Source organism: Grampus griseus (genome assembly GCF_964374135.1).
Source record: "Grampus griseus genome assembly, chromosome: 8".
Lineage (NCBI taxonomy): Eukaryota > Metazoa > Chordata > Mammalia > Artiodactyla > Delphinidae > Grampus > Grampus griseus.
In genome coordinates, this window is record NC_139002.1 from 6037813 (window position 1) to 6064295 (window position 26483).

The window sequence follows — 26483 nt, forward strand, 5'->3', positions numbered from 1 at the left end:
GCCCAAAGCCTGAGAGAAAGCATATGTGGCCATATAAGAATTTTAATAGAAATTGAAAGTATGACTCATAGCAGAAAAACTGCCTTTCTCTCAACTCCTCTAGGATATTGGGCAGGCCAAAGACTTTTGAAGCTCGAAGAGTTTTCATAGTTATACCAAGAACGGTTTTCATTTCTTTGGAAGAGGGGTCCCTAAATCTTATCAAGTCTAAGGTCATTTGTGGTGTTATTAAGGGCTCTTAAAGATTTTCATGGGAAGGAATTCCATGATTTCTCTTTATTCCATTCCAAACAGGGAAACAGTTCACTGCCATGGAAAAAGACTCTAGATTGAGGTTCAGAACTCCTTGTTTTCCCACCCATCTCTGCCAGTTATGAGCTGTGTGAACTGAGGCAAGTGACAATCTCTCTGAATCTGTCAACCTATCCGCAACAGGGGAAAAAACTATTCTCCTAAAATTTAAGAATTTGGAAAAGCAAATAGCCTGTTTAATCCTCACAGGGTTCTTTTGAGAATCAATGAGATCATGCATGTGAAAATGCTTTACACACTCCAAATGTCTTCTAAGATTATAGCTGATTTTCTTTTCCAGAGTTTTATTCCTTGGGAAGAAGTTAATCTTTCTTGTGTCAACCAAGGCTAATTTCTTCTGGTTCTTTGTTTAGGGAAGCAGAAGGATTGAGTAAATATTTAATTAAGTTGACAAACTAGATTTTCCTTCCCCAGTGAATCTATCAGCTGTCAATGTTATTTACTGAATATCTACAGGGCTGGAAAAAAGGGATACAGGACAAAACTCACCATTAAAGATGATAAGATAATCTGTAATTAGGTCCATTGATGGCTAGTGACTGAGAGAGGGTCCCGAGAAGAGACTGTAGTCTTTGTGGGTAAGGAAAAAGTATCCTGACGAGGGTGGGACTTGAATTGGGCTTTGAAGGATGTCCTGGATTTTGATAAAGTAATAATCTCGCGTAATTTACCACTTTCTCTTTCGAATATGCCTAACACACGAATTTGAACTTCATCAGAGGTGTGTTAAACTTTTTATTGATCCTCACATGGGATTGCTTACAGATCTCTGAGGCTGGAGGGGAGAAGCCCACATGGGTTAGTGTTTCTAACCATAGTATTTCTTCCTCAGAGACTTTATCTTCTCTCAAAAGGATATTTCATGAGAAATAATTATTTATTATCTTAGATATGGGCTTCTCTGAAGAGAGTATGATGTTACATCTATAAAAAGAACTTGGGAAAGGTTTTTATCTTAAGATAACAAATGATGCTATCTATGCCCTGGCTTTTCACTAGAAGATTCCCCAAGTCCCTATACCTCTGTCTGGCAGGAGAAAAGCTTCTCTCTTTCTCTGGGGTGGGGAAGGGGGGGAGGGAGAGGGGAGGGAGAGAGAGGTGAAGAGAGATGGAGAAAAATTTGGTTTACGAGCGTGGGAATAAACAAACTTCTTTTAAATACTTTCAGCAACTACTGACCCTCAAACAACCTCTCTGTAGAATTTCTAAAAATCAGTGTATTTTGCAGAACAAATGCATTTGGAAGATTGTGTGTGGAGGTGGCCACCAGTGGATTACCTAGAGCACTTGTGGACCTTGCCTTTTCTTCCCAAAGTACTCTGGGACCCCCACTCCTCAACACAGCTAACAGCCATCACTTCCAGCTTCTATTACAAACCAAGACCCTGCGGTCATGGAAATGGCGTTACATCAACCAAGGCCAATTTCATTTTGAGTCGAAGCTCTATAATCTGGAATGGGATGAAATGTCTGAGTCAAAGTGAAACCTGGTAGGGACGGGAGGGCTAAAATAATAGTAGTCAAGAGTCTGGAGATGAATTGGAAATGCAAAACCCAAACGGCCCACTCAGTAAGTGTGAAACGCCACTGACAAGTTAGTGGAGCTGTGGTGGCACTCCACCTCACCCACCGAGTGTCCACCGCCGGGACACCCCTCCCTGGCACTGGCGGGTGGAGCAGCTGTCTGGCTGAGTCCAGTTGCAGGGGTGCTCTGGAGGTCAAGTTGGCCCCAAATACCTTTCCCACAGCCTTGCACCTCTTCCCCTCCTGCTCTGAGGTTTACATAAAGCGTTTTTCTTTATTAAGGTGCAACAGGGTTCATGTTTTCACTGTCACCTTCGCTGACGTTGCAGAGCACGGTGGCGCCTATCAGATTCTCCGAGGACGCATGTAAGAGCAGTTTTGATAAACATGACGGAAGATGCCCAAGCGGGCAGGAAGGCCAAAGTGGGCACTTCGAAGCAGCCAGGAACAATACCAGGGGCCAGGATGCCTGCTGGCACAGGGAAGAGGAGAGACCCATGGTGCAATGGCAGAAAGGATGCCCATGCAGAGCAACGAAGGCACATTTTGTCTCTGTTAAGTATTCAAGTGAAACTTGGCTCTCGGTGGGGGGGTGATGTGTGGGGCGAGCATTTCATAAGCAGTGGGAGATGCCTACTCTCAGAACACTCAGCTCCAACTTCGCCAACCAAGGGCACCTATGGATGGAGAAGGGGGTGTAGGCTGGGATGCTGGAGCAGCCTGGCTTGTGTCTTTAAAATGGTCCAGGTGATGCTGATCTCCTTCCTTTTCCTGGAGAGCCATGGGTCAATGAAGCTTATTGAGGCAAGGCCTTGCCTACCTCTTGTAATTTGAGGAAATTTCACAACTAGATGTATCGAGCTAATATCCACCACCCTTGTTTTTTTAAGTTACGTTTACTGCAATCCTTATTGATCAACAGAGTGTTACTCAGGATAGCATTTCCTTTTCTAAATCTCTTCTTTCTTTCTTTGATTTTTAAAAATGTAATACTAAATACACAAAATGTATAATGTTGTGTAAATTATAAAGCACAATAAAGAAAAGGACATCTGTGAAGCCACCTAATATGCTTCTTGAAATGCAAGAACCGAGTACCCTGAGTGAGGGTCCTGATTTGGGGACCATAGCAGAAATCAGTGAATCTCACCATATCCTCTTAACAACTAGATGACATCAGCTTCCTGGAAGAAATGGGCCGTTCCATGTTGTGCTGGATGGAAGAGGGAGATGCAGTTGGGGGCCTGGCACTGCCTGGGTGGGGAGTGGGCTGCGGTAACAGGCTCTGTGCTGCCTTCTGATTCCTACTAGCGTTGCCATTTGAGCTTAACGCATCTGTGCCCCAGTTTTCTTATATGCAAGATGGGAATAATAATCGTACCAACTACATAAGGTGGTTAGGAAGTGTAAAAATGAAGTGAATAGAAAAGTTTTTGGCACAGAATAAACCCTCAATCAATGGCAGTTGTTATCGTTATGGGGCGGGGGGGGGGGTGATAAGAAAGGTGAGGAAAGGAGGGTTGAATGAGCAGGAGTTAACCTTTCCTGCAATATGACTTTCCCTTGTCCTGGTCCTGTCCTTGGCCTCTTTCTCAGTGGCACCCGTAGCAAGAGGACCCAAATCTGAAGGGCCTCCAAGGGGAGTGTAAGCTGATAAAAAATGGGGCAAAAGGGGATGATGTGGAACGATCACCTTGTTACTGAAATCTGCTCTCGGCAAGCTCTTCCCTCTACTTCTGGGTGGGACCAATCACAGCCTGGGAGGAATCACGTTGGGGTCAAATGAAGGGGAAATTGTGGCAGAAAGGGAAAGGCAAGTCCTGAGCCCATCTTTGCAGTGGACGAGGCCAAAACATCACTCTTGGATTTAGAAACATCATGAAGGGTGAATTTTACAGTAAGTCCTTGGGGAGTAGTTTAAGGCAATTTGTCTATAATTTCCATCCATCCATCCATCCAACCATCCATCCATCATCCATCCATCCATCCTCCATCCATCCACCCACCCATCCATCCAACCATCCATCCATCCATCCATCCACCCACCCATCCATCCATCCATACATACATACATACATGGCCTTTTCTAAGGCACTGTCCCTGCCTCCAAGATGCATCAGGTCTTGCAAGACCAAAGGCTGTTGGCTATACTCTGTCGGATGCTTCACTGGGAAGACAGTGGGTACAAGCAAAGTGCCGTGGGGCAAGGGTGGTTGAGGAGACATCGTCTGACCTGGGCCACCAAGAGTGAGTGTGGCTCATAGGGTGTGGATTGGGGTGGGAGCGAGACAGCCGAGGATGGTATGTCAGGCAATGGGAGAACGGGAAACATTCAAAGTTCTGTTTGAAATGGTCTAGACAGGAATCCATTCACATTTGAAGGACACATTTTTTTGGTCGGGACCTAAATGGGTAAAAACTGTGCTGCTGGCCAAGCTGTCACTCCACCCAGACCTCGAAGTGACCCAGGCCGCGCTGGACGGTACCTCTGTCCATCCTGCTTGGCGGGACCTGGACAGCCTGCAAACTTGCACACTCCGGAAAGGGCGGGTTTTGCCTCACCATCCCTCATGAGGTTGCGGCAGTCAACTGATGTGAGTGGCTGGAGAAAGGAGAGCAGTGCCTGCTTTACTCCAGGGGGTCACCCAGTTGTGCCTGCCTGTCTCAAACCCTGGGGGCTCACGGCTGACACCCACCTACCTTGGAATTCCCTCCCCGAGATGAGAGAGACCTTGGAATTCCCTCCCCGAGATGAGAGAGACCTTGGAATTCCCTCCCCGAGATGAGAGAGACCTATGGTGGTAGATTTCTTTAAAAATTATCAATTAATCGATCAAACACAGAAACTGAGGGGAACGATCATCGGAAGATATATTTATACATATTTCAAAAAAAAACTTCGAAGGAATAAAACGTACACAATTTGAATTCAAATTGTGTACGTTTTATTCCTTTGAAGATTTTTCTGAGATGGAAGAGCTCCTTCAAATAAGGGGAGTCGTGCCGTAACTGGGACTAAACAAAATGCCCCAGCGAAATCCCTCTACCTGCCTCTAACGTGCAACACGGAAAGCCGTTTGCATCGTTATCCTGGAACAAATTTACACTTGTCTTAGGAAACAGGCTAAGTGTTTCCAATAATTTAGAGAGAGTGTGTTCTAGTCGCTGTGGAACCCACACATGCGGTAACAGCGCACACAGCACACCCACGGAACAAAATAACAGTTCTTTTACTCAGAGAAAGGAAGGATAATGGTTACTTAGAAAGTGTCCCAGACAAGCTGTCAAATTGAATTCAGAGAGCTGGAGTCTGACTCCAGGACAGGGCTGGCTGGCTCAGCTCCCTCGGGATTGGGGTTTCCTGCCTGCTACAGCTTACAGACAAAGATTCTTTGTTTCCAGCACTCTCTCTCTCTTTCTCTCTCTCTTTCTCGCTCTCTCAATCTCTCTCTGGTGAAAACACACACACACACACACACACACACACACACACACACAACATGTAGCTCTCCAAAGAGGGTCAGATTGAAAGCAGACAAAACATTAAGTCTGGAATTTCAAAGGAAAACAATTAAAAAAAAATAAAACGGAGAGAGCAAGCTACTGTCTGTTCTATAATCATAAATCTTGCCTTTGGACACAGAAACAGCACACACTCACACACACACACACACACACACACACTCAGCAATCATCCCTGCTTTTGCTAAAAATGGATTAGGGGTAGTTCATCATAAAGGAAAAACATATAATGACAAAGTTCTTAACAGGCTCTCCTGGGAGGCCTGAATACCCTCAAATTTTAAGTGCACATTAGCGGACACAGACAGAGCCCGTGGAGCCACATAACCTGCTCCATGAGAGATGTTATTTACTCCCTAAAAATAACAGGCGATTACCTCACAGCATTACAGGCCTTTCCTCAGGCACACGTGTTCCAGACCAACCCGCACTGGCCATTCCGCACAGGGCAATACGCACACGGCCCAAGGCCCCGCCCAACACACGCTCACCCCCTGAGACCCTGACTCAGGCTGCTGCCTCGAGCCCACCCCCCATGCTGGGCCCCCAACCTGCTACCCTTGTTCACTGCCACACACACAGGGCACAGGAATCCACATTCTGCACGCATCTACATTTTCTCCATCCAAGCAAAACTTCTCGGGGCATCTTTTAAATCATGGAAAAATTTGGAGATGTAGGAAAGCAGAGAGAAAAGTCTGCTGCACCCCGAAGGGCCCTTCAGCTTTAACAAGCATGAACTCACGGTCAACCTGACTTCAGCTCTCCCCCCACCCATGCCCCCTCCCTGCCCTGACTATTTTGAAGCAAATCCCTGGCTCCTTTGCTGAGCTTCCTGTCACACAGGGACACTATACCCGTCTTTCGGTTTCGTCTAAACCACTAAGAGTCCCACCCAAGGCTCCCCCATCATGCTCGCGTCACACACCCAGGCCCTGGTGTTCCCAGGGGGCACACTCAGGTATACCCACGGGAGCCCACCTGGTCCCGTCCCCCAAACCCAGCCCGAGCACACGCAGCCCCCGCACAGGATAGATCCAGACATGCTGGGTCTTTGATGCCCACCTTCCCTTCATTCGATACCCATTTCCAGCACGACCGTGCTGGGTCCTTCCAGAGGCCTCCCATCTTTCACTACGACCTCCATCATTAAATCATCAAGGACACCCCACAGGCGCTGCAAATGCAGGGGAAAGTGCCGAGAGGTGGTGCTGTAGCAGCCGTAGTCAATACGCAGCACTGACTTACAGGCCCATCTGTATCTCTGACTACATCCTCTTGAGGGGAGCTGGCTGGGTACCACGTTTCCGAAGCTCAGCCTAGCGTCCCATACATGGTAGGTTCTCAATAAATGAAGAGATGCGTGAACGGGGTGGAGGAGGGCACGAGTCCTTACTAAGGTCCTGAGAGAAGCCCTTCCCTTCCTGTGTGGTCTTGGGGGAACCCACACCTTCCCTGGCCTCCTATCGCCTCTGTTCCATGAAAGGTTTGGAGTGGATGGTCCACTTTAACATTTAATGATTTTTCATCCCTTCATTTCTCTTAGGGAACTTCTTGTAGGTCACATGCATTTTGATTATATGCAGTTTCATATTATTCCTTAATCGTTCCATATGTGAATCTCCCGAATAAGATTTTAAACAACTTGGCCATCTCATCTACGGTGTTACCACGCCATCTGATATGGTGTCTTTCATAACCCTGGGTGTAGTGTCAGCATGTGGTAAACCCTCAAGAACATTCTAATGATTTTGTGATAAAATCCTAATTACTGCTGTAATCCATGGAGCAAGCATACTGTGTACTTACTGGTGCATCAGATGCCCTGGTAAGTGATTTCTAAGTATAATAGCCCTCTTGAAGGGGCACTAAGATTGCCTTCATTCTATACGTGAGGAAACTGCGGCAGAAAAAAGTAAGTGACTTGACCAAAGTCACACAGCCTGTTTGAGTCCAGAGCCTGGGTTTTGAACCAATATGCTCTAAGGCTGAGATATGAGATAAATACCTGCCTTGGGGAAATGGAGAGCATTAATTAAAGAAGGTTTAAGATGTTTGTTAGATGCTTGATGCAAACTATTATATAGAGAATGGATAAACCACCAGGTCCTACTGTATAGCCCAGGGAAGTATATTCAATATCCTGTGATGAACCATAATGGAAAAGAAGATGAAAAAGAATGTATATACATGTATAACCGAGTCACTTTGCTGTGAAGCAGAAATGAACACAACACTGTAAATCAATTATACTTCAATAAGATAAATTTTTTAAAAAGATGTCAGATGCTTGAATGAAATATGTTGAGATGATGAGGTGAGAAGCAGCCTGGAGGGAGGAGTGAACAGCAAGACCTACGTTGGAGCCCTGCTCTATCCTAAGACCTGGGTGACTTCAAACGGACCCTGTTATCTCTGTGCCTTGTTTCCATTATCTACAGAACGGGGATAATAATAATATCAGCCCTGCCAGCTCACGGGGATGGTGAGGGGTGCAAACGACGTAATAGATGTACAAATGCTTGGCAGACAGTGAAGGGCTGCAGAACCGTGGTCCCGGCTATGGGCACAGGTCCTGCCATCTGGAAATCTCCTTGAGAGAAGCAGGGCTCTCATTAGCATAATCTTCAGCGCCGGTTAGGCATTTCACTCTGAAGGACATGGAAAGGTGGTTTCTCCCCCTGTCTCTCCCACACTCAGCGTGCAAGAAGACAGACGTTTTATACATTAGCCCAGGTGACTGCAGGCCAGGGCTGTACCCCCGGCCGCAGGTGACCTGCGTGGGTTTGCATTTCACAGCGGGTCCTGAAAGGCTTCCCGGGCGGGGGCTAGAGGCTCAGCCTCCACGGGCCGCTTTATGAGTTCCAGGAGTTAATAAACAAGGAGCTCAGTATCCTCTGACTTTTGGAGACTCAGAGGTATTTAAACAGATCCAGCACAAGGAGCTAAGGAAATGAGGGTTTAGGATGCAAAGCAGCTCTGAAGCAGAGCGCTGCTGCCCGTCCAGGGGATGCGCTGGCAGGGCCCAGAGCAAGGCTGCCCGGAAACACGGTGGAGCTCTGACCTGCATCCCGGGCGGACACACTCATCCCTGGGCATGGAGGTCGGAGCTCGAGGTTTAGAGAATCCTCAGTCCGGGCCCCGGGACTCCCACGTATTGGGTTGGCCAAAAAGTTCGTTCAGTTTTAAGCAAAAATAAGACACATCTTTCATTTTCACCAAGAACTTTATTGAACAATGTATTCATTAACAGAACGAACTTTTTGGCCAACCCAATACTTGGAATGGCCATTTAACTTCTAGAACCCCAGTGCTCTCCGGATAAGATCAGGTAACCAACACCAATCCCAATGACTACTTAGATACACACGATGAGAACATATAAGAATGGGATTTCTGAGAGCTGAAGGGATGGACTCATGTAAAGCTGTTGGAATCAATATCAATAAAAATTATAACCTCATCAATGACAAGGATGAAAAAGAACTAATAATCCAGTGGTCAGTTCAACCTGCTCTTCCATTAGTATAACATGAGGTCCTGCTCTGTCTTTTCTAGGTCAGTTTGGGGCCAGGAAAGATAAAGATCAACCTCCCAGTGTGTCTCCAAGACAACCTGGGTGGCTCTGAGACGGGTCTCCCTTTCCTCTTTCTGGTTCCTGTCTGCCGTGTAGGTCAGCACTGCTCAATCTTGGCTGCAGGTTTAAGAGTAACGGGGAGAGCTTGAAACAATTCCCAATGCCCAGCTGTCACTCCTAGAGATTCTGAATCAGTTGGTTGTGTCTGGGACCTTGGCATCAGTATTTTTAAACATTTTTTATTTTTACTTCTGTTGTATTTTTTTCAGATATATATATATATTTTTTCCCCCTGTATTATACAGTAAATCCTTGTTGCTATTTTATACATAGTGGTGTGTATCTGTTAATCCCATACTCCTAATTTATCCCTTCCCCCAACCCTTTCCCCTTTGGTGACCATAAGTTTGTTTTCTATGTCTGAATCTGTTTCTGTTTTGTAAATAGATTCATTTGTATTACTTTTTAGATTCTACATGTAAGTGGTATCATATAATATTTGCCTTTCTTTAACTGATTTACCTCACTTAGCTTGATAATCTCTAGGTCCATCCATGTTGCTTCAAATGACATTATTTCATTCTTTTTTATGGCTGAGTAATATTCCATTGTACGTATGTACCACATCTTCTTCATCCATTCATCTGTTGATGGACCCCTGGGGTGCTTCCCTGTCTTGGCTACTATAGCTAGGGCTGCTATGAACATTGGGGTGCATGTATCTTTTCAAATTAGCATTTTTGTCTTTACTGGATATATGCCCGGGAATGGGTTGCTGGATCATATGGTAACTCTATTTTTAGTTTTTTAAGGAATCTCCATCCTGTTTTCCACAGTGGCTGCATCAATTTGCATTCCCACCAACCGTATAGGAGGGTTCCCTTTCCTCCACACCCTCTCCAGCATTTATGATTTGTAGGCTTTTTGATGACGGCCATTCAGACTGCTGTGAGGTGATGCCTCATTGTAGTTTTGATTTGTATTTCTCTAATAAGTAGTGGTGTCGAGATCTTTTCATGTGCTTTTGCAGTTTTTATTGTGGTAAAACATATATCACATAGAATTTACCATTTTGACCATCTTCCAGTGTACATTTCAGTGGCATTAAATAATTCACGTTGCACAGCCATCACCATCAGTACTCTGTCATCTTTCCAAACTGAAACGCTGGGTCCATTAAACAATAACTCCCCATTCTTCCCTCCTTCCAGCCCCTGGCAACCATCATTCTACTTTTCTGGTCTCTGTGAATCTGCCCATTTAAGGTCCCTCCTATGAGTGGAGTCATACAATATTTTCCTAGGGCATCAGTAATTTTAAAAAGCTCTCCAGCTCATTCTCTGTGCAGTTAGGAGTAGAGGGTAGTGCCAAGCAGGGGTTATGTATGAATTCATCTTTGGGAGGAGAGGATAGTGCAGGGATGTGGATGGAGATGTTAGTAGAAAAACTGCAGGGACAGAGAAAAATAATGGAAAAAATTTACATCTCCACCCACACGACATTTAGGCAAGGTATTGCTTTCATGAAAAGCCAGCTAGAAGGGAAAGGCTGTGTTTGTCAGGGAGACTATCTGAAGTAAGGGATTTTGAATCCTACACCCTGGGTTTGAATCCTTGTTCTGCTGTTGAATAGCTGTGTGCCCTTCAGGGAGCCATTTAATAGTCCTGAACCTCACTTTCCCTGTCTGAAAAATGGGGCTGATTCAATCTACCTCTCGGGGAAGTTGCCGGGCTTAAAAGCAGAGGCAAAGCACGTGAAAGTGTCTGAGGCATTGCAGAATCCTATACATATGACAGTGGCGGCTGCATTGAAAATGGGTAGCAGTTGCTTCCATTCTAATTTATTTTCTTAAGTGCATTAGCCTTGGTATCCGGTAGAGAGAGCATAATTGTTTTAGCTCGGTCCAATCTGTGACCATAGAATATTTAATTTTGGAAAAAGCTTAAAAACTGCTACAAATGAATTTTTAAAATCTAGCCTTACTTCTTGGGCACCAATAACCCTTAGAGAGTGCAATTGTTTTCAAGAGACAAGCTGGAAAGATGATTATGCCATTTTAAAGTAAAAAGACATACTCATTTGATAAGCACATTGAAGAAGCATTCATAGAAGCATTTATCTCTTCAACTCTTTCTTTTGTGCGTGATGCCAGCACCTGTCCTTTGTGAAATAAACACGTACACTCATGCACACACACACACACACACACACACACACACACACACACAGAGCTCTGGTCCTCTTGTTGGACTCGGTTTGTTTGGGGCTGTGTATGTGCCTTATTCAAACAAGACGGAGCTAAGGTTGCATGACGTCTTCTCTTTATTTTTCCATTTAATATTTTAAGAACCCAAGATAGCTATTAGAGAAAAGCAGAAGAGAGAGGTGGGGAGGAGGGTGAAAAGCAGGGAGAGAGGAGCGTGGCTAGCTTTGTCTTGCTAATGTACTTTGTTTTGCGGACGATGGGCCGTTTAGACAGATCCAGACCACCTCAGGAGGGGGAAGGCGACAGAGCAGCAAGACAACTCAAGTGGAAAGCTTTACTGGGGACAAAAGCTGCACCTGCAAAGCGCAGACGTAACCGTTTCTGGAGGCCAGGGCCGATGCTGGGAGATAAATGCCCAGCACCACCTGACTGAGGGCTTTGCAGTGCGCACTTGCCTGGATATTGCAGTTCATTCATTTCAGAAGAGAGGCAGCTCCTGCGAAAGCCCCAAAGAGCCCAGCGTGGCATTACAAACTCACAAAAGGACCGAGGGAAGGAACAGCAGCGCAGGTAGGGGAGAGGCTGAAAGCTAGGACCCCTGGAGGAGTAATGAATCGTTTATCAGCGCAGTTCAACCCAGAAAAACTTGCTTCTTAACGAAAATCTGTATTTTACGTCCAATATCAGATATTCTCTCATAGGCTCTGCCCCCAGAGTCTCCCTGGTTAATCCTGGTGGAGTTAGCAGGTCCCAGCCTGCAGAACTGGAGGAGTTTTCAGGGATCTCCTGCCTCCCTCCCTCCCTTCTTTCCTTTCCTTCTTCCTTCTCTCCCTCCTTCCTTCCAAGACATGGATCCCTATCTGCAGACGAAACGAAGTTCAGTAAGTGAACCAGATCAGAGCAGAGGGGCCCTGGACGAAAGCAGACCCTCACCTGCAGCAGCCAGGAGCTCGACAGTCAGGGGTGACTCTTACTGGTTTAGTTTGGCCCTTTTATTTGACAGGAAACTGAGGTTCAGGGCATGAAGTGATTTCCCCAAAGTAAACCAGAGGTGCTCCGACCTCAATCTAATATGTTTGACACTGTAATATATTTTGTCTCTTATGGACATTTGCAACATGATGGTAAATGGGTCACCTAATAAAATGTGGCTTGGACTGTATGATGAGTCAATATGACTTCAGATTTTTTATGGCAAAAGCCAATAACTCTGACTTTGAAAGAAAACAGTAGCAGAGACTGGCCCAAGGTGGGGTAAGAGGTGAAGAAAGTCACAGAAAACCAGGAAAGTTTACAAACATATTCATTATGTTGAATTTTTCCTCCACAGAATTGTCTGGTCATCATCTGATTATAAATTGTTAAAAGGAAACAGGAAGTCTAATGTGATCGAAGGTGTGAACTTGGTCAAGACACCCAGGCTCACTGGGTCTCTGTTTCCTCCATAACCGAAAACAGTTTTGAACCAAATGTCTCTAAGATTCTTGCCTTAGAAGAGCTTTATGTTTCTCTGAAATATTATGCTGTGCTAACTCCATGCAACCAATACTGAAAACTTCTGCCTTCATTCATTCTATGCAGCAGGTGTGCCTTAAAGAAAAAGTATTGAAAGAGAGAGAGCCAAGGAAGAGAGTGCCCTTCATACTCCTACTCATCCTTCAAGGCCCCACTCAAAATGCCCCTCCTCCATGGAATTTTTCTTCTGCCTCAGGCAGAATTTTTTCACTCCCATTTTTTCTCCCTTAAACCTGGTACCATGAATCATTCACTTGTTTAAATGCCTGGAATCTAACAGTGTCTGGAGCAGGAAATCTCCACAACGTTGTTTCATGAATAAAGATGCTGAGAAATGTATTGTAATGTTTGCTAAAACCCTCACTGGCGAAAACCATTGGCTGAGACCATTTTCTTTCTCTTTCAACCAAAGCAAAGCAACTAGACCAAATCTCCAAATCACCACTTTAAAAATGAATTGATATCGCTTAAATTTCTTACCAACACCCCCCTGAAAATATGACATTGCAAGAATCCTTGAAATCTTCATTTTGTTTCCTTCAACAAAGAAATCCCCCGCCTTTTGGTTTTGAAAGTGAGCAGCATCCGTTTCCTTCCAAGAGCAACACGCTTTCGTTCATGGAGTAACAACCTCAAGTCGCATCTTTATGGAATTATCACAAGATATTTTACAACCTTGTCATGTTTTTGCAATGAGCAGCATAAGGGGGATCAGCTTAGGCTTCTAGAAAAGCTGAGTGGACAAGAGAGTTGGGACACACACCTGAGGTTCCCCCACCGCAGTCTTACCATCGTGGACTGTGCTGGGCTGGTAATGAGGACAATTCTACATGTGAGAGAACAGACTCACCTTCTTTGACATTCAGTCGTGAGGACGGGTCCGTGTGGGAGGTTGTGTTATAGGCCAACAGTGAACCTGAAAGGCGAAGCAAACGCATCAGGTTATAACCAAGACACTCTTCCGAGATCAAGACTAGGAGATGGGATGAGAAGTGAGTGGGGAGGGCAGGAGACAGGGAGAAGGATGGAAGGACAGATGACTGAGTCCTTGAGAGAAAGAAACAGTTAATGTCACCCATTTGGGGGGCCAATCACGCAGGACTGTAATAGCTTCCTGGAGTTAGGGTCTGAGGAAGGTAGGACAGAATGCTCATGGGCGGGACACACACAGCCCTCCCAGCAGCCACGTTTAAGGTTCTAGAGTTCTTGGGGTCCACACTATGTCATAGCAGGAACACAGGGCTGGGCACCATGTCCTGGTCCTTCGACCGACTTCCCGTGTGACCGTGAATGAGGGACTTTACGTGTCTGGATCTTGATTTCTTCGCCTTGAGCTACAAAAGGGGGTGGCAAACTTTTTATACAGACCAGATAGTAAATATTTTATTCTCTGCGGGCTGAAGATGGCCTCTGTTGCACATTCCTCTTTGTTTTTGTTTTGTCTTGTCCGTGGGCCAGCGCTGGCCAGATTGGACTGCAGCTTGTATTGCCACGCCCCGGAGGAGAAGCCCGGCCACTTTCTTCCCACTGTGATGTCCTTTGGGTTTACAGGTGGGCAAGGTGCTTGGTGAAGGGGGTGCTAGGAGCTGGGAAAAGGGTGGGGCTGGCAGCGCTCCCTGGAGTAACTTTTGTCTCCCTTTATGCGTAGCTAAGAGAATACAGCTCAACGTGAGGCGTAAGCCGCTGAATTTTCTGTCATCACAGGGTGCTGATATACAACCTTTTAGAATTAAATGTTCATGCAGAGCTACTTTTAGCAAGCACTGAAAGCAGTTCTAGTCTGGGCATTTTCTAGTAGATTTAGTCTGGGCATTTTCTTTTTTTTATTGTTGTTGCATGTAAAAAACTTCTCCCTTCTTTCCTAAAACTAGACGTGTGCCTTTGTTTCCAGCAAATCCAAGAGCTTTATTTTGGAAACGCAGGCATTTTTGTCGTCCTCCTTGAGGCTCTCCCGTGGAAACTCTGAAGCACCATCAGGTGGGCTGGGATCTGCTTTTATAAGCTTTTGACATGGGTGCTGGGAGCTAAAACATCCTTCTAAACCATCCTTTGCCTGCTCCCTGGGACCGAGTGGACGGACTCGGGTGCCAGGGCCTGGAACAGGGAATGGGCTGTCAGACACTCCTATTTTTAGTCTCAAGTCCCGGAAGGGACACGGGAGTGGAGTGGCTGCCTCACCCAGCTGTGGGCGTTTGGTTGCGTGCCTCAGAGAAGCTGTGCGCCCTTCCAGGCCAGATGACGAAGAGAGAATTTTGGAAGAGTCATCCAACTGCCTAGAACCTCTGACTTTGGGCTTGAGCAACTATTCCTTTCAGCTCTGCAACAGTTCCAGACAAAAAAAGCAGAGGGGCGGTGATGGTACTGAGAGAACTCTATGCCAAAGTGTGGCTGTGTGGAGACACCTCTAGAAAGGAGGCGGTCATGCGCTTGGAATAGCCGAGAATCAGATGCGTTTGGTTCTTCCATTCTCAAAAATATCAAGGACAAAGTGATTCCTTGCACTTCGTTTAATATAAATTTTTATGCACATGAGAGTTTAGAATTAGACCTGCTTCTTATCACTTACTAGCTTGGTGACCTCCATCCATTTACCCAATCTCTCTAAGCCATAGGGTCCTCCTATATAAAACAGGCTAATAATAACACCTACCTGATAAGGTTCTTATGAGGAGTCAATAAAATAATACACACAACTGCTCGGAACAGACCTTGGCTCAGAATGAATGTTCAATACACGCTAGGTATTATCAAGACTATTTTTGTATCTTTTCTCCCACAGACACAACAATGACACACAATAAACTCTTTATAAAAGAGTTTGCTGGGCATTTGCCTTGTTCTCTGGAATTAGAGTTATGAATGGGTTCTGCTGCAATAAGAAATAATCCTCCATGACTGGAAGGAGGTTAAGAAATGGAAACAAGTGTTCCAAGGGAAGAGAAAACAGTCTCTGGAGTAAGACCAAGAATGTCTGCCTCTCTGTCCCTGACATTCTCGGCCTCAGGCGGAAACCTCACGGCTGGAGCAAATAAAGAAAAATGATGGTCTCGGAGGACCGAACTGCCTGAGTCATTAGTGCAGATGTAGCTGAGAGCACGAAGCTTAGATAAACCGCACTTATTAAATTTCCCCCTCGGTGAAAGTTCTTCCTTGGGCACACGTGAATTCCAGAGGAAACTCCCAGAAAGCCAAGAGGAAGGGTCGTTTGACCTCTGCAAAGCTTGCATGAAATACATATTTCATGGTAACCTAGGAGAAGGATTTTGCCCTGAAGACTGTTCTTGGTTCAAATTTCACTCCTAGAAGGAGAGGCTGCCTTCCCTGTGGAGGGGCTGATTTGGGGTGTCTGACCTCCTTCCCAAGGGACCAACTTTCCCTTCTCTCCTCCCATTTTTTACTTAACCAGTTCCTCAGGCTACAGAGAGTGGCAAGGCACACTCTTTCCTTAAAGGAATTTGTTCAGATGCAAGAAGGTCCTCCCTGGAGCCTGACCTCTCACTCTGTGGCTTTGGATATCTCTCTCTCCTCCTTTGAGTCACCTTCTGCGTGGGGCGAACACCACCTTGTCAGAGGAAACAGGCTGTGATGCTAGGAGGGGAGCCAACACTCTCGGGATGCTTGTCGTCGTGCGCCGGATGCTTTCTGTCTATTCTCTCACTTAATTCTCACACAGATGATGAAATCAACATTCAGAGAAGTCAAGTAATTTGCCCAGGATCACGTAGCCAGAAAGCCCAGGAGGCAGGATGCCCATTCTGGTCTATCTACAAAATCTGCTCTCAGCCCAGCAGACCCTGCAGCCTCCAGGCTAAATCGAAGAAACAGACAACACTCACCTATGGTGTTGGAATCAAGACAGTGGCTGCCTTTGGGGAGGAAGTGGGGGTGATGGAGTGGGGCACACGGGGGCTTCTAGTCTCCCCCTTGACCTGGAGGGACTCATATGAGTGAGTGGATTCACTTTGTGATAATTCCTTGACATGTGCATTTATGGTTTTTGCACTTCTCTCTCTGTGATACTTTAATTAAAACGTTTGTTGCCTTGTCTGTTTACGTATTTACATATACATGAGGGCTTCTATGTGTATCTATGTATTTGGGGCCCCGCAAAGCACGGAGCAGCTGCTGCTGAGAACGGAATAGGCTCCCCAATGGGAAAGCACAAGGACAAAATAATTTCCCGTTGTCGCGTCCACCCGTCACTGGTACAGTATTTGGGATCTGAGAGAGGATGGAAATGAAGAGTGAAGCTTGCAGGTGTGGGTGGAGCCCAGCAATCGGGCTTTCTCCAGCTCCACATTCCCACGAGCCGACCTGGCCTTCCTCTGGGGCACCTGCAGACGAGACAACGGCCGTCTGAGTGCCAAAGCCTTTGTCTCCCGCCTTGCGGACACCTCGCGCGCCCCACTGCCAGCCTCTGGAAACCGGGCTTCCTTTTCTCTGCACTGCCATCAATGGCTCTGGCTGGAGGGTGCAGGTGGGCAGGGAGGAGGAAGGAGGCTCTGTGTTCTTTCTTTTAAAATTTTTTAACATCTTTATTGGAGTATAATTGCTTTACAATGGCGTGTTAGTTTCTGTTCATAACAAAGTGAATCCGTTATACATATACATATGTTCCCATATCTCCTCCCTCCTGAGGCTCTGTGTCCTGAACAACAGGCCTGGCTGACGACTGAGTCCCGGGAAATCTGGCCTTTTGTTCTCCTTCACCGGTCAGACCCGGCCTGGAAGGGATAATACTTCACTGGCTTAATTGCCCAGAGCCATCACCTTTGCCGGAACATCTGAGGCGGCCGGTGGGGACACCACAAAACGCAAAATGTGTTTTCCATTATGTTTAAATTAAAAATGGGAACCAAGATAGATACCTTTGCTGTGGTCTCCCTGTCACCCCATATATTTCATCTCTCTAGCGCTGCCACTATTTCCAAACGCATTTGCTTAGCATTTTTCATGGGTCAGACGCAGACAGACAGACGGAACACAACTTTCTGTAAAATGAACAAAGGCTCTTTCCTTCTGTCTCTGGCTGCCCCACCCAGGACCTTTTGGACTCCCAGAAACCCCAAACTCCCCCCAGCGGCCCTGGGTCTGAACTGCCGTTTGGGGACAGCTCCCACTTCCTTTGAGGTCCGTCCCAATCTTGCTTTGTGACACCCAATCTCATTTCCCGCAGCCCGAGACTGTAAATACGGCCTCTGCCTGCATGAGATACTGAAAGGGCTGCCCGTCAGGTCCAGAGTGTGGGGCGCCGCGCGGAAGAGAGACGGGCAGAGCTGGCGTGCAGATAGGTTTGGCTTAATCGGCCTCATTCCAGGAGGCCACAGGGAAGTTTTCGGAAAGCATTTATCTCTGGGTACAAAAGAAAACAGAAAATGCTGTGGGGAAAGCGGCCTGGCCCTCCACACAGGAGCCCCAGGGGCGTGAGGCTAATTCCACAGCAGGGGAGGGAAAGACCGGGTGGCCCAGGTGAGCGGGCGCTGTCTGTGCAGCCTGGCCTCTGCCCTCAGAGCGTGAGGCTGTGGGCATAGCTGCACCCCGGGCCTTAGGAGGCCTGGGTCTCGGACACCAGGCTGCTCTCCAGGGGCTGGGCACGTCTGAACCAATTTCCGAAGCACTCCAGGCCTCATTTGCTTTGACTTTAAAATGGGGATTTATAATTATTTGTCCATGGTGTCCACAAGGGGGCACCCTGTCTGTCCCGTAAAGTGAGTGACACCTGGGCAGACGCAGCCTGAGCCCGGGTGTCCCCAGGAGACTCCGGAATGATCCCAAGAACTGTGGGCATCTCCCCAGACCCGGCCCCCACTGTCCTCCTCCCATTTCAAGTGCAGGTGACATTACAGAGGGATGTAAGGTACAGTCACTCCGTCTGGGCCAGCTGAAAAGCCAGGGTATGGAGAACAGGAACCTCCAGGCAGGCCAGGTAAATCCTAGCACGAGACAGGGGGGCTCAGGACACTGTTATTTCTTCTCCACCTTGGAAAATACATTTTCAATTTGAAGTTTGGTTTTTAAAATTTGAAAGTATAGCTCCTGTTCTGACAACCCGAATAAATACTCGAGCACCTTTGGTGAAAGTGTAAATCTGGTGTCAGAGCTTCTCAATCCTACCATGTTCTTTTTTCTACTAAAGTCCAGAAAGCTCAGACGCCTCTGGAGAGGCGCAGCTGCCTTGCAGTCTTCTGACCCGGGGCTAAGTTAGAAGGGCTCCAGTTCTCTTCTATCCACTCTCCTTAGCCCCACTGCACTTCCTCCCTCTGTGCTGAGGAGCTCAGCTCTTTTCCTTCCACCTCTTGCCAAAGTGGAACTGTTTGAACGCCACCCCCTCCTCCACGAAAGGACATATGACAATGCACGAGGCATTAGCACCCTTCTCCCGGCCTCAACTCAGCTGCCCCAACCTCTCCCCAGAGCCCTGGCCTCCCTGCCTCCACACAAAACATCCACTGGAAGTAAGTCTGGAAAAACAATATGGTGTTTGCAGGCAAGTCGGTGGGCCTTGCAGGGTTCCCAGCAGTCCTGAGAGCAGACAGCCACCATGCACGTGACCTCCTGCAGGCGTCTCAGTGGATCCCCCCCAACCAGGGGTCCCAGAGGCTGCAGCTGAAAGTGGACCCCAATTAACAAGAGGCATGAATCAAAAATTGTTTCCATGATAGCAGATCATTTTAAGTCTAGGTTCCTCAAAAGGCCTCTAGAGCAGTACAACACTATGCTGGGGCAAGTTTTTTTGAACCTTAATACAAGTATTTTAATTTTTGTTTTTGCAGGCAGACATGGTTTTGCGTCGTTGCTCAGACCCCTTTATATTTTGCTGTTGCACTCAACTTTGTCTCATATATGTGCTTTCTTCATCTCCACTCAACTCTGGAAATTTGCTCCGCTAATAAGCTCCTTTCTGGAAACTTCATATTATTATGCTTTGGGGGCATCTTCCTTAATTCTACAAATACTCTTAGAAAGAACGAAGAGAAGAAATCCACCCTTTTTCATGCCCTGCGACATATACCCAGAAACCCAACCCTCTGGCGTCCACTTCTTCCCAGCCTGCTTATTCCTTTGCTCTTTCTTATCTGTTCTCCTCCGATAGAAAGCCTCCTCAACAGTTACCCACGACCACCTTATGAAATTCCTTGGCCTTCTGAGCATAGGTTGGTCTTGCTTCAGGGTCTGTGGCTTGGGTTCTTCTGTGAGAGGAAGTCCCAGCGGGGACTTCAGTTGTTTATGGACCCGCCAGAAAGCAGGGCCTGGGATCACACGGTCTGAATGGGCTCTCCCCACATCAGTCAGAACGTGCTTGAACATGCCCTCAACAAGGGCATCTGATAACTGGGCCCTTTAAGTGCTCCAAGCTCTCTGTCCACACTGCCGTCCATCTCTTCTCCCACAAAGTGATTCCCAGACCTCCCGCCGTATGACACCAGGAGGGGCAGAAAGGCAGAATCGGTCAGCGTTTTTGGTTTGCTGGTCTCTCCTTCTCATGCCCAGCTTCTGTGTGCCCACTTCCACCTCCTGCCCTGCCCAGCTAGCATTACTGCAGGACTCTGTGCAAAGATCCTTTCTAAACAAATTCTATAAACACTTAAAGAAATACAGATTGTTAGAAAATGCTCATTCTCCAAAGCTCAGAAAAACTGGGTGGAAAACTGCCTCCGTTTTTGAAATTGTCATTTCTTGGGCTGACCTCATGCTGCAGCAAGACTCAGACATGAGGTCATTCCTCTGGTGTTAACATACACGGCATCACCCACACAATCCCACTGCTTACCAGACGCCTCGGAGGGTGACTGGGGAGCCCAGAGGCACCAGTGGAAACTTCCGAAGGCATTTTCAAATTCTTTCATTTTTACACCCAGGGTGTGTTGCCCCTACCCCACAGAGTACACTGTTGCAGGAGACAGAAGATTACAGGAACGGTGAGCTGAAGACCCACTGGACAACGGAACACGGAGGAAGAACTAACTAACCCAGAGCCCAGGAGACCAGGGAAAGCGGCCCGTGGGCACTGTCCAAGGATCTCAGCGTTAAACGGGCTTTAAAATCATCAACCTCATTCTTTCCGAAGCTGAACTCCTGCAAGCTTCCCAGCAGCCACGGACAGCAGACACTGCACCCTGAGGCTGCCAGTGGATCTTTGGGCAGGGCTGACTGTTAGAAAGCCCCCTTGTAGAATGAATCCACAACTGTTTTCCTGTAGCTTCCACTTCCCCATCTTAGGACCATCTTTTCTGGCCACAGAACAGTCCTTCGGTACTTGGGGTCACCGATATACCACCTGTATTTCTGGTGAAGAGTTCAGGCTGAGGTTATTAGCACGTTTATCAAAATTCTGTTCTGATGTGTATGTTTCGTATCAGATGAAATTCATATCAAATTGATGGGACTTGGCAATAGGGAAGCCTCATATCGGATAAATCCTTTGAACAACCGCGCACTTTCTTTCATCAACTCTCCCTTTCCAAAGCTCTTTGCCTTCTGACTCTGCCAGGAGAAAGCTTCCGACAGATCCTAACCCCCCTGCAGCATCTGCTACGCTTCCTGTTTAGTTGGGAAGGGTGTGTAGGTAACAGCGGGTAAAGGTGGGTTAGGGGGTGCCAGAGTGACCCCAAGAATAAGAGGAACTTAACGTGTAAATATTCCAAAACGTAAATCTAGAGTTTACTGTAGGAACTTTAAATCATCGCTCCAGACAATACCAGCCAGGGTGTCCATCTATTTATAGTTTGGGGCAAAGTAGTTTCTGGAAAGTTGTTCTCATGGGAAGAGTGTGACTCGCCTCTGGCAGACTCCACGGGGCTGCAGCTCCCTACTTTTTCTCCATTCCTCGTTTTCCTTCCCTTGTCATGGCAGGACTGGGTCAGTCCCCTCGCAGGGTCTCTGGGAGCCCGTGCGACCTTGGCAACTTGACACCCAGATGGGCTGCTCCTATAGCAACCGCCCAGCATAAACCGACAGCCCGGGACCCTATCTCCTTTCCCTGGGCTGGCTCCGTGGGAACCAGTCTTCCTCCTGAGCGGCTGGGCGGAATTCTCTCCCAGCCCTGGGGGCTTGGGCTGCAGCCCCTGGGGTGTAAGGGAAAGGACCAGGTACTTACTTTCCCTGAGGTAGCTGAGGTGTGACAATAGCACTTCCGTGTTGTAGAGGGAGGTGGCTCGGAGGAAATCCTCCTTGTTCAGTTTACACAGTTCCTTGCCGTCCATGTTCTGGAAGAAAGATGTGTCGATCTCCATCAAGCCGTACTCCTTTATCGCCCACTCCAGCCACTGCCTCACGTGCTCCTGCGTCCACAGCGTGGGGTCTGCAGGGGAGATGGGCTGTTAGCAAGGCTGCAGGACGCAGGGTTCCACCCCTTCTCTGTCTCTGCCTCTCTCCTCTGTCTTTTCCTCTCTCCCTCTCTCCCCATCTCCAACTCTCTCCCCTCCCTTCCTCTTCCCCTCCCTTCCCCCTCCTCAGTCCCCCCTCCCCCCAGTGAGAAAGTGGTTCCCTCCCAGATGGTCCTCCCAGAATGCCCATCCGGCCCCGTCACATCTGGCGCTGCCTGAACCACTTAGCGCTCTGGAAAGGTTCTTAGACGCCTCACTACGCATCTGGACAGGGCGTTCTCTTTAAAGCCTTTGGAGGGCAACCGAAACCTCTGCCTGAGAAATGGTGGCATCAAAATGAAAACAAGCACAGTTTCCAACACCCAGGGCCACCATCTGTATCTTAAGAACATCAGTGATTTCACGGAAGAACAGTGATCTCTCCGATGGCTGCAGAAAAGAAGATGTACGTGGACACTTGGACCACAATTCCATGTGTGCAGTTGGAAAACCCAGTGGTGTTAGTCTTAATAACTTAACCCCAATCTGGGTTTTCTCCCTTTGGAGACAGCTGTGTTGAAATTTCTTTAAAATCATCCTGACAAAGTTTTTAGGATATTTAAATCCCCAAAGATGGGAAATGGGGAATTCCCTGGTGGTCCAGTGGTTAAGAGTCCGCCTTCCAATGCAGGGGTCACGGGTTCGATCCCTGGTCTTGGAACTAAGATCCCACATGCTGCGGGGCAACGAAGCCCTCGTGCAGCAATGAAGACCCAGCGCAGCAAAAAAAAAAAAAAAAAGATGGGAAATGGTGTTGGAGGGAGAAAACATGTTAGCTCTCAAGTGAACATACATAATGTAAGGACTGAGGTTGTTAAGGTCTCCACTTGGGACCCTCAGACTCCTCCCCAGCCAGGTGTGTGTATATGGGGAGCATGTGTACTTTGAGTGCTGGTGATGAGTCCTAGCAGGTTCCACGCTAGGCAGAGCCCTTATATCTTATCATGTATCACCACGTCTTTCCTTGGCCCCCAATTATTAGAGAGTCCAATATGCAGTTAAATATGCTTATCACAGAAGAAAGCTACATGGGTCTTGCGCTCATGGAAGATGATCCACACAAAACGCTAGGGCAGGAAAGCACGGAATTAAGCAGCAGATTTTTCTTGTGGCAGTTCGAGAACTCGTGGGCAGAAGGGGTCACTGTGGATTTGGAGTCATGGAAGGCTTCCTGGAGGAGGGGAGATTTGATGGTCCCCAACTTCTACTGGGCCTGTTTTATTGGACTGCTCATTGGGTAGGAATATCTGTGCTACCTCTCAACCACCTCACCTCTCATTCTAAGGGTCTGTGAAGGCTCTTGGCAAAAATGGGAGCAGGTCTGAATGATTAGGAGGGGTTGTGGGGAAAGAAACAAGGTTTATGCCAACCACCCAGAGCCCGGTAACTCATAACACTCCAGATTCTGAACGCCTCCTAGGTGCCCGCTGCTCCACGTGTGCCATTTCTCACTCATCGAGAAAAGCCTGCAAGGTGGCTTTTCTCTTCGTTTTGCAGTTGGGAAGTGGCGTCTTGAAGGCTTAAGTCCCCAGCTCAACCTTCAGTCCCAGTCTGAGCTGGAATTCCAGTCAAAATCCTCCCAGGACTGCACTTAGTTGAGGGTCCCCCACCCCAAGCCTCCTCTCCTCTCCCCTCTCACCATCCTGCCTTAGCTCCCCCGGGAGGTGCTCTGTCACCACCCCAAAAAGCGGAGCTACTCGGGGCTTCATTGTACAAGTCTGTATCTCTCTCTCTGTCTCTCAGATAAATTTCTTGCTCTGTCTTACTCTTCTGCTCTCCAGGAACAATCAGGCACAGACCATTGGTAAATGGAAATAATTTTGCACCATTTCAGAATTCTAAAGAAAAGTGTCCTGGGGGAACTTGGATTACGTAGCATATTAATTTTTTTTTCATCAGCTTTGCCTCTGCCTCTCCTAATTCCTCACTTTGAGTATCCAAGGCCTCAAATACAATTTTACCCTGTAGATTTTATTTATTTTCTTATTTCCTCCCTTGCTTTGGGCTCCGTCACAATATTCTTTCTCTTCCTTTTACAGCACACTGAATTATAAATTTTCCGCTGTGGAGCATGCTAAGCTCTTCCAAATATATTTCCTGGATGATTGAGTCCTAGTTTCTTCCCATCGGAACTTGGAACTGGTGGTGAACTAGGGACCTCGTTTATACTCGTCTTAAAATCCCACCATAAATTCGGTTGGTTGTTCCACTGATGCTTTATTGCCTTGATGTGTGGACTTGCCCAAATGAGACTTTCTGTTACGTCCAGGAGGCTGACCAACATGTGTGAGGATAATCCTTCACCTCTGGACCCAGCCAGAGGTGAAACAATGAAGTGAATCCCTAGGTAGGGAATTCATGACACCAAGTGCTTTGGAAACCCTTTGATACTGCTGGGGTTACTCTCGCCCCCTAAGACTGCCATCCTGATACTCCTTTTGAAAGTATTTCAACACCACTTCAGAGTTGAAGGGTCAACCAAACAGTCTGGTCATTTCCCCCCCACCCCTTCCCTACCCCCGCCCAAAAGTGACTATGGAAATGAAATGGTGTCAACATTTGGTTCAGAGACAACCTCTGGCCTCTTAACTCTTCTGTCCTCAAGATTTCCTCCCCATGCTGGCCGCTGTTTAGAGGAGCAGTGTGCAGGTGGGAGGGTGGGGTTTGATTCCAAGTCAGCAAAGGCCTGGAGAGGTTCGGCTCCGATGGGGGGAGTCCAGAAGTTTCCCTCCAGGCCAGCTTTAGCTCAGCGTCATTTCTGCCTTCTTTCTATAATAAAGGAGAAGGCACCGTTTTCTCGCCTCTCACAAATGCACCCGAGCTACACACGCCTAGCTGGTGTTCCCGGGGAGGGGAGATCGGACGTTACAAGATAGAAGTAGGGATGAGGCCATCTGCACAGCGCCTGGCACCGAGAGGCACTCGGTATACGGAGCTATTCTTCCCCTTCCTCTGTGAGGTCACGCGCTTGTGGAGAAAGGAAATAAACATGCTTTCTGAGCGGTTTGCAAGTCCTGCCGGGCACAGAAAAGTTCCCGCTGGTCCACCCCTCTCCTGCCTCACCTGTTCCCACACCTCCCGCGCCTGCCACCTTGAGTCTAGCCCAGAATACAAGCATGTGGCTGTGTTCCTAGGAGACGGTGACACACGGCTTCCCATGGAAGGGAAACATACAAAGAGCCTAGGACGGAGCGGCCCGTTACAAAACCACACCTTCTGGACCGAGCCGCGGATTCCTTTGGATTTACCTCAAAGAGACACCTAACCCTTGGCGCTCAGACACAACTGCATTTACACTTGTCCAAATGGAAGGGGCTGGCCTCCTTGGTGAACTGATTTGGGTAAGTCATTCACTTTGCTTCAGATTTGGGCACCCTGGCTCCTTCTACCTGGTATGGACTCTACACATGGTAGTTTTTCCTCCCTTTTCAACCAGGCAGCTGAGTTCACCAGCCGAGGCGGAGGGTCCAGCCAATGCACGGAAGGCTTGAACAATGATTTTATCTTCTGTAACCGAAAGCACCAATACCTAGGAAAAATCGCCTCTTTTCACCTCATGACGTACCTCGCCGCACACATGCTCAGCCTCTCCTTCTGTTAAATACAGTTACTTCTGTTTTGAATCTGGAAGAGCTGCCTGCAGTTTTGGAGAGGTGAGACCCTGCAGCTGCCCGGAAGCGCCTGCCTGATGGACAGACCTCTGTAGCCACTCTTCTCCTTAAAGGCAAGGGTGGGCACATCTGGGTGTCCCCGGGATTCCTTTTGGCCTCGTCCTGTGGAACCAGGCGCCAAGGCTAGACTCTGTGACGTGACCTGTTAGAGGGCAGGGCTTCCAGAATCTGCGCTTCGGGGCTCTGGTGACATTTGCGAAACTGTCTTGGAGGGCAGCCAGGGAAGAAAGTGGGAAGTGCAGCTTCCCCAAGGAAGCATGTCCATAGAGAACAGGGTACCAGGTGAAGGTGTAGGTGCCCACTGGGACGACTAGCCCAGAAGACTGAGGACGTGGGTGGCAGCCAGCGAACTGGGTCCCAAAGTACCTGCGGGGACGATGACCCTCCTCTCGTTGGTGGTCATGTTGGGGGGAGGGGGGCCGTTCTTCTCGTCCATGTAGCTGTTGTAGCTCATGGCGTTGGACTCGCCTCCGCCCACTAGCTTGCCGCACTTGCTAACACTGCAGTCCACCGGAGACTCCCTGGAGTAAGAAAAGACAAAGCCCAGAGGAAGTGATCAGCGTCACTGCCACCGCTGCCACCGGCACATCCGTGGAGCCGCTGCCCAGCCCCATTTGGTGGAATGACGAGGACGAGGACGCTGCTGACGCTGCTTTATTTCTATCCACGCAGCCACCAGAGTTTTCTCCAAATCCCAGCCCAGTCCTATAATTACGGTACTTAAACACTTTCTGGCAGCCCCTCGCTGCCCTCAGACTGGAGTCTGGGCCTCTGAGCTCGGCGCTGCTGCC

At 47.8% G+C, this 26483-nt stretch overlaps 1 protein-coding gene across 1 annotated transcript in view; it reads right to left on the reverse strand.

Annotated features, from left to right (window-relative positions):
• The window catches only part of FLI1 (Fli-1 proto-oncogene, ETS transcription factor), a 113180-nt gene that overhangs the window by 15726 nt on the left and 70971 nt on the right, over positions 1-26483 (reverse strand). The window contains exons 3-5 of the mRNA XM_082661164.1: positions 26059-26213; positions 21754-21957; positions 13507-13572 (exon numbers count right to left, since the gene is read on the reverse strand). Of these exons, the coding sequence (XP_082517290.1) occupies positions 13507-13572; positions 21754-21957; positions 26059-26213 (425 nt within the window). The remainder of the gene's footprint in view (positions 1-13506; positions 13573-21753; positions 21958-26058; positions 26214-26483) is intronic.